Genomic DNA, 9,341 nt, shown 5'->3' on the forward strand with positions numbered 1-9,341 from the left:
TGAGAAGGAAAGTCTAAACAATTTATTGGACCAGCTATTGTTATTTGATTATTTAACGCATCTTTTTAGTCGAAATTTCATCGCAGAAAAATATCTTTGGGAAACCTGAGAAGGTAACCGAGAGAACTCCTCCAAGGCCAATCGACTCGGCGATATGTTTCGCTGTTCATCACGCCTACTTCGGGCCTGATCACGAACATCATCCCACGGCGAAAACGAGATGAAGTGTATGAAACCTTGCATACAAATCATCTCGCTCTCACCGTGAAGTGACGCTCGTAATCAGGCTCTCTGTATCGCAACTTTAATTTTGTTATTTTTGGAAAACCTGAGATCGAGCTCTCCCGGTCACCCCATCAGACCCCTTGCAATGACATCACTCGCCGTCACGATTAGGAATCTAATCGCGACGGCGGAGGGCCTTCTGCGGGAAACCCGAGATTGCAACCAAGAGAACCTCTGTAACCAATCGACCCACCATATATTCCGTTATATTGAACCATATGATTTGTGATTTGAAACTTAATAAAGGGTTGAAGAATTAATTAATTAATAAATCGAAGAATTACATAAGGCAAAAGTCTGAATTATATAAGTCTTGATCTTAACATCCAAAAACTGAAATCACTCGCAACACACAGTAAGCATCAACCCTACACTACTTTGCACGAATAACACAGGGCCTGATCAATATGCAAACATATTCAATTTTATACTACGCGTTTGTTTTGCCGTTGCTAACCAGTACCTGATTATGATATCTGAAATGAAATACGATGTTCGAAATACGACATTCAATATCTGATTTCCAGAATTCAAAGTTATGAATTCTTGAATGATACAAATGAACTGATGAATTAATGAAACTACTTCACATGTTACCTGTAGATGTGCGAAAAAAAAATGCAAATTCAATATGTATGTGTATGAGAGAGGGGTGCTATCGTTAGATAGAAAACTTATCTGCTATCCTAGGTCTTCACATGTCAGCGATTCCTTTTGTGGTGAGTGATACATTCACTGCGGCACTAAAAATTCGCATTGCGATACCCACAATCGAGAACGCGACAATTGAGAGCACTGTGCGTAACCGAGAGCGAAACGATTGAAAACTCATTGGGAATCCGAGAGCGCGACGACTGAAAGCACTATACGAAATCAAACGCACACCGACTAAAGGCCGTTTTATATTATCAGGCACGTAGCGTAAACGGCACGTACCGACACCGGCAGACGAATACATGATGTATTCATATCATCAGGCATAGCAACTTCTCTGTACGGACCGGCAGCGCAGACGGAGCGGAGAAATGCTACTGGTGATTGAACCGATGTCGTACCGAAGAGCGACGAACGCACCCACACCACGAACTTCGACGTTGGGTTTGTATGTATGGTGCTACTCGCCCATGTAGTTCGTGCCCGGCACCGGCAAAATATTCTTTTCGAGAATTCCTTCATGCATTTGTCTGAAGCGTGCTGTGTATGCCCGGAGCCGTTCCGCTATATATACGCATACACATTTGAAACACACGCAATAATATTTGTCTTGCATGAAACGTGCCGTGCCGGTTACGCTACGTGCCTGATAATATAATATTACCTTAAGAGTAAATTGCGAAACGGAGAGCACGACACTTGGGAGCGGCGAAGAGTGAAAAAAAAATTAGGAGCATAACGATCGGAGACAAATGCAAGCTAAAAAATATGGCTTCACCCGATTTGATGCGTTACTGTCCATACTTATTTCCACAATCACTCCAACGAATTCAACCAAATTACACTGGTTTTCAGCTTAGCTTAATAAATAGAACACTTTCATTGGTTTCACGATTTATAAAACACTTGAACGACAGAAGAAGCAAGCACACAGAGGAGACATCGCGGAGTAAGAAAACACACGTCCACCCCCGTATGCTGCTCAACTCGCTCCTCAATAATTTGTTGTTGTTGTTGTACTTAAACGTCTTCAGTTCATTCAACTTTATCAATAGTTTGCTTGCAAGGCATATAACTAGTAGACGTTTTATCTTTCGAATGAAGTGATAATTTCAATCACTCCGTTTAATCGACAACGAGGTATTGAGGCTCAAAACGTTGTGCCTCCAACGTTCGAATTCCCTCAAATATTCATTCAGAATGGATTCAGATGCAACTTCAAACTAATGATCACTAAACCAACAATAGTCCTACATCAAGCTTGCGGTTATACCACCGACATAACCCACTTCCTGTTTTTTCTAATGGATTTCTTTCTACAGCATCTTATCTATATTTTTTTCTATTTGTATATTTGTAATTAATGTAACTAAACAATGTAAACAATGTAAATAGACAAACCTTGATCTTACTCCTCCGCTTTAAGCTTCGACAATCGCTGGAGAGATTTGACTGCGGCTTGATGTATCTTGGTGTCCAGATTATCTGTAAAAAAGGAAACATCAGACTGTCACAAAAGTAATCTTCTCTTAGTCGTCTTCCTACAAATCTTGTGCTGCCCCTTTACGGGAAACCGAATCGGCAGCTCCTGGGGATCGGTGCAAACGAACACAAAAGGGCTTTCCGATTCCCCCTCGGGGTACTGCTTCCGATACTCCTCCTGGGGGAGCACATCCTGAACCGAAACACATCCCAGCAGACATCCCGAGGGATACTGCGAGGGAAACTCGATACTCTCGTCGTGATACAGCACCCGGTAGAAGTTCTCCATCTGCTTGACCATTTCCATGTCGACTGGCCGCACGGTGGAAGCGATCCAGAGCCGACCCCGGTGGGACGAATACCAGGTGCGACCTTCGTGCTGTTTGATGCCCGCCACCAGCAGTGAGGCCCACGGTTGATGCATTGAAATGCAGTGCCGAAGATCGGACATTTCCAGGAACTCTTTGTCCTGAACCTTGCTGTACACGCCATCGTGGGATGGTGCACTTTTGTGTTTGGCGAACGGACGCGATGAACACGATTCGATGAACTGAGGAGAGAATAAATCAGTCTTTAGAAATATCGAAATGAAGATAATAAACCCATCTTACGACTGGCGCCTGCCCTACAATGCCCGGATGAATATCATCCGACAGTTCTCCCTTCGGATTTTTATTCCACCGTCCCTGATTGCCACCAGTGCCTGCGCTCTCCGACGCAACCGACTCGACAATTTGCTTCAATATATTATCCTCCACCTCGAAGGCTAATTCAGGTTCCTCAACAACTTGCCTCCCAGCGAAATCCAGAGTAACCTTCCGAGTTAGCCGACTTGCATGTTTCTTCTCCCTCATTTCCGCTTCCAATTTTTCCATTTTCTTCCGCTCCGCGTCCGACAACCAAACCGAGTTCGCCTTAAAGTAGTCCGACTCATCGTCAATTACCGTCGTTCGCTTCTCGCTGTTCCGATCGTACTCGAGCAATCGATTGCGCGTTGCCACCGCCTCTTCCCAACCCTTGGGACGGTTCAGATCCATCAGGGTGCGCTTCAGATTGTCACCCTTGCGGGACGAACTGTCAATCGTGCGCTGTTCCTCCTCGGTGCACACCAAACTCCCACAGAACAGACACGGGCCACTTCCCTCCTGCGCACAAACGATCCGTCCACACTGCAAGCAATTGTTCACCAGTTTGTGCTTCGTGGCCTGGCAATCGCACAGATGACGACCCTTGAACAGCACCACGTTGGTTTGACCCTTCTGGTCGTACAGATTGACGAATTTAGTTTTCTTCTTGACCGCACCCTGACCCAATGACGATGACGATGGAGCCGCGACGGGTTCTGGCGGTTGGCGCTGGCTCTGTTGATCTTGTTGAGCCTTCTTGTTCTCTTGCTGCTGTTGGGCTTTACTCAGTTTTGGAGCCCTACCACCTTGGCCAGCGGAACGACTTCTTCCTGTGAAAAAAAAAAGTGTGCTTCGATTTGAACATCGAAGAAGTTATCGAATCTTATCGCAATACTCAATCGCTGCTTCAACTCATCCAGAAATAAGCCGTGTTCGACCGTCTTCAAGTTCAGCAAAGTCTCGAAATACTCTTCCAGTTCCTGTGAACTGCGGATTGTGAGGATGTAGCTGAGGATGCGAACAAAGGTTCAAATATTGCACAATATGCTGACATTCGGTGACCGTGGGGCGGAATTACCTGATCATTTCATCTGGTACCACGAAGCCGAGATACTTCGACAATCGTTCTTTCAACCAGGTGTCCATGTTTTGATTTAAGCTTGCAATAATTCTAGCGGATACCGACAATTATTTTAGTTTGAAGTTGGAAACGATTTGCGTGGCTCAACGCCGCACAACTACTGATTGTTGACAATGATGGAATTTGACAGTTTCCGAGTGCCAACAAAGTGTGTTATGGGCTTAATGTTTTGAGTTCAGATTTTTTACAGGGCCTAGGGATGGCTAAAATAGTACACTTCGATGAACAGTTCATTGGTTTTGTGTGTCCGAATGTGTGTACGTACGGTGATTCGCCTGATGTGTAAATACGGTGATTCGCCTCTAATTGAACATCAGGCCTATAATGCGACACGAATAATTGCACTTAGAAAAATCCTCGGTCGAAAACTACCAAATACATTTGGTAATGCAAAATTAGTAGAATGTACAAATTTTTTGTACATATTGTCAACAAACCCGCATCCCTACCAGAGAATAGTATATTTTACTCGATAACATTAGTAAGCTTGGATATTGTCATATCTGAAAAGTGGTGAGAAAAGCGCGTATCAACCATTTTCATTGTTCCCATAAGGCAATACGGAGATATAATAAGGATATAATTCTGATACGTGCATTTTCGGCGAGAAAATGTAGCCGATATTGGGCTTCCGGATCATGGTTCTGCTTGACATATGTGTTTATTAGTACGGTCGAAAATGACTATAGATTGGTAGTATTTACCAAAAAATTCGTTAAATTTACTAATTATTTCTCTCAGTGTGGACATTTGATCTTTAACACGTTGAGCCCCGTGTCTGTTCATAGGGATCGACTGTGAGTTTTTCGTTAGAAAAACATTGATCATTGGGATTGACGGTTACAAAATAAAGGAATATTTTTAAAAATGTGTTGTTTTCGGATGTTTTACGATATGTGACTACTTTCTAGTTAGATTTTCTTTTTAAACACTAATATTGTGAGAATGCTCTTGGTGTGGGCTGAATGAAAAGAGCGTAGCAAAAGAGTAGAAGGGTCCGAGCCTAGGGGCACGGACGTAAGTTTGACGTAGGACTGTGTTTGTTCGGAACAATGTTTTTTTAAATGTATTTTTTCATTGTTTAGAAATTTTTGTTATTTAAAATCATTAAAATTCCAAATGGTGGCCCTAAAAAAGTCTGTTTGTTACATTTCTTGATATTACTCAAACGGGGTGTAACAATTGAAATGGTAAGATGTATCATCCTGAACTTCATTGTCCAGAATGTTCAAATTTTCCGCTTGAGCATCCTAGTGTAGCACGGGGGATGATGGACCAATGAAACCGTTTCTTCTAGATTCCGCTTTCTGTGCCACCCAACACGTTCTGCAAAAGTTAGTGCAGGCTTTTTTGCACCACTTTCGCACTTGAACTTATTGCGAAAACAAATCCGATTGTAAGTGGCAGTCAAATGATGCGACACTTCGACTAGTTTGATCCAAACAAAAAATTAAATTAGCTTCTGATAGGAAGTTCAACCGACTAACTGAAAATGATTAATGAAATTCAGTATAACACAAAACAGGATGGAAATATAAACAAGGGATATGTGGATCGGGGAACCAAAAAAGACGAGTGGGTAATGTCGGGGAGATAACCGGAGTGACGTAGGACTATACAAAGAGGACAGCTTTTGCTAAATATATATTTCAAATATATTGTTTTATTTTCTTCTCCTTCGTGAATACCTACCTATCTACCTTAAAAAATGGATTAGTTTACTTTTTACTCTTTATGAACATGTTGGGGGTTCTGAAAAGAACCTTTGGTGTTGTGTTTTTGCGTTTTTTTTTTACAAACTTGATTCTTGATTTTTTTCTGAAGGCTTTGTACTTATTAAATGTTCAACGCCGGGCATCTTTTGGCGTATGCACATATCGTACAATCAAAATGATGGCTGTGATAGGGAATGCATAGGTGGTCATCAGCTCATTCACTATCATATATTTCACTATTGAGCATATTATCGTACCTTAAACTGTGGTTTCGGAGACGAATGAATTGAAAGATTTGTAGTCTCCGCAAACAAAATAAATAAAAATGAAACAGAACTGAGGTTTTGCGGTAAACGAGCTATAAGCGTTCTGAAAAACCAACAGTAAATACAGGGACGGATGACCTTCGGATTAAAGTCCTTTAAAATAAGAACAGAGCAGCAGGAAATACATAGCTCATCATGTTGCTCCTTAGTTATTTTTCTATACAATGCAGATGTAACGTCCGTCAATTTTCAACATCAGTTATCAACCAAAGAAAGCAGTTCTTGCTACCGAGAAATTTCGTTAATTCCATCCTGCATACAATGTGTTGTAATTTGAAGCCACTTTTAATTCGGAAACCATGTATGGGTTTGTGAAAACTGAATGATCAATTTAAAAGACCTCAGCCACCAATAAGCTCAAGAACAAGCATAAACAAAATAAATCGGTTTATATTATATGTCATATTATGTCACTTTAGAATGCATTGTGAAATGTATTGTAAAAAACTTTTAATAACTCTTCTTTGAAAGGTTTAATGGCCCTGAAAAGCGCCACCAAAGCAGTCTGTATAAACAACCTTTTTCCTTCATCTACCTGCTGCCGTTTTGCAATTGCGTTTGCCACTCGCTGAAACTAGTTGTTGCGACCGAACCGAATGTGCTCTGTTCTGTAGGCGGGTTTTCTTATTGTCGTGAGCAGCTTTGCAAGCCAACTCGAGCACTCCGCCGGTCGAAATTCTATACCCGCTATTAGGTATACTGGTGCTCCGGCACCAATCCGTTGATGCGATGTGATGTGAAACGATGCCATACAACCACACTGATTTACGGTTTGAAAGAGAATGATATATTTTTCAGCGGATCCGCGCGTTTTGCACTCTAGCGGTACACGCTCACAGGATAGAGATAAATCAGCAGACTCAGCCACAGGGGCGAGTCCAACGAGACGAACGAATGAGCGTTAAAAGGCAGCGATGGCAAAACAATACATTCATTACGATTTGTTCGCTCGTTGGATTCACATGCAGTTGTTTCTAATAAACACAAAGGTACCGAAGACTAGTGGAATAATGGAAAAGCCGCCAAAAAGTTCGGCACGGCGCAGAAGAATATCTCGGAAACCGACAAGAGGGAGGAAGAGGCATCATATGCTATCTATATCATAAGGTGCTGAATCAGGATCATTCCGACACCGGTTTCTCATCGAAGGCGATGAGCGTCATGAGCTTCGTCAATGCATCTTTAAGCGTATCGTAGCGGAAGCCCCGGGTCTGACCCACTACAATAAGCGGTCAACCATTACGGCGTGGGAAATTCAGATCGCAATCAGTCTGTTGCTGCCCGGTGAACTTGCATGCGGTTTCCGAAGGTACCAAAGCGGTGAAGAAGTATACCAGCTCCAAATAAAGAGCGTTTTCCGACTGCTGATTCGGAAGTAAACACTAAAAAGGGTCCTTTTCAGGACCACAAAATCATCTTTAATCTAAAGAGTTTATTGTTTTGTTATCACTCGATATACCCATCTTGTTCGGCTAAACCTTCCTGTTTAGCGATTGCGTTTGCCACTCGCCGCAGGATTCACAGTTGGAAAATTTCTTCCCATCCAGTTTGGGACATGTTGGGTCATAACTTGGACCCCGAACTCCATGTTTACAAAAATGTCCAACTAAATATGTCGCATTACAGGTCCGTCCAATTAGCTAAATGTCGAACTAAATGTAAATTAATGTACTTTCAATCTGGAAGCAATTTAAAAATTGGTGAAAATTGAATAATCGAGAAAGTCTCCAACCACCAATAAGCTCAGCACAACTGCCAAATTCTCAAACTCATCATATTCTGGCAAACAAATTATGAAAAAATCAATTTGTGTCTAATTATTATTTTGGATAATATTTTAGAATGCATTGAACTGTATTTCGTAAACTCTTTTTTGAAAGGTTTAATGGCCCTGATAAGCGCCGTGTTTTCGTTTGCAGATTATACTTCACGTCACACACACTGACACTGTGAGCCATGACAATATCGCGTCGGTATCGCTAAAATAATGTTTTTGACGTAGGACTACGTCTTTGATTTCTATATAGGGGGTCGCTCTACGAAAAATTTTATCACTACAGATTAAATCTCAATTTAAACAAAATCATATATGCATTCAAGCTGATGCAGTTTGTGAGTCGCATGAACATTTAAATTTAATCAATGTAGTACTGCGAAAAATTATGTTACATGCTGTGGAAAATTAAAATTAAATTGGTAATTGGGAATTATTCAATTGATTTTTAGTGGTGGGGGGACAAAAATATTTAAAATGAGTGGTGTTGATGGTTGAGAAAATTTGTTCCCATGAGATTCGAACTCCGGTTGTTTGGATGACAAGCAACAGCTATCTCGTACGGCTATCTGGAATATAATTCCAGATCAGTTAAAACTCGTACATATAATACGAAAAATATGTAATCGGATACTTAATTCCTGGTCGTATATTGTATTTCAGTAGAAAGGTCTTGAAATTGACATATAAATGGTCAAGTAAGGTTCAGTGCAACGTGTTTTAAGTAATCAAATAACATGAAATAAAAATTTTCATACAAATTTTACCAATTCAAAGCTGCCTTCAGGCCTGCTGACCTGGTAGAGATTGATTTGACTCCCTCAATCACCATATCACCACCAGACGGTGACACTGTACATACGAATGTGATGTAATATGGCCTCAATTACGATCTAATACGATTTACTATTTAACGATTTTCCACAGCATGTGTAACATTTTTTCGCAGTACTACATTGGTTCAATTTATATGTTCATTTTTTTTTTATTTGTGGAGATAAAAAATCAAGATTTTCGCATTCTATACGATTTTAGTTGTACACAATGTCTCCTTTGATCGACATTGTATATAATTTTGATTCGATCTCACTTCATATGCGACTTAAAATATGCCAAGTAATGCGATTTAATGTTTGCTGGGCACTTGCTGCAATTACGGCCTCCACATGCTACCGGAACCCACGGCAGGTCAGAATAATGTGGCCTAGATTCATTTCTCTCCAGGTACGGGTTAATGTTTGTCTAAGGCTTGCTGTACTCGGGTGGCGTTTAGAACAGGCCTTGGCCTTCATGACACGCCATACGGAGTAATCCAGTGGATTAAAATTGGGGCTGAAT

General features: G+C 41.2%; 1 protein-coding gene across 1 annotated transcript; it reads right to left on the reverse strand.

The window, feature by feature from the left end:
* Positions 1-2,340: 2,340 nt before the first annotated feature.
* On the reverse strand, positions 2,341-4,297 carry LOC129770009 (activating signal cointegrator 1). The gene is made up of 5 exons (XM_055772590.1): positions 4,126-4,297; positions 3,943-4,055; positions 3,033-3,877; positions 2,485-2,971; positions 2,341-2,424 (listed from the first exon to the last, which is right to left on the reverse strand). The coding sequence occupies exons 1-5, from the start codon at positions 4,191-4,193 to the stop codon at positions 2,348-2,350; spliced, it is 1,590 nt and encodes a 529-aa protein (XP_055628565.1). The 5' UTR covers positions 4,194-4,297; the 3' UTR covers positions 2,341-2,347.
* Between the last annotated feature and the right edge of the window lie 5,044 nt (positions 4,298-9,341).

The sequence above is a fragment of the Toxorhynchites rutilus genome, chromosome 1, assembly GCF_029784135.1.
Source record: "Toxorhynchites rutilus septentrionalis strain SRP chromosome 1, ASM2978413v1, whole genome shotgun sequence".
In the NCBI taxonomy this organism is placed as follows: Eukaryota; Metazoa; Arthropoda; class Insecta; order Diptera; family Culicidae; genus Toxorhynchites; species Toxorhynchites rutilus.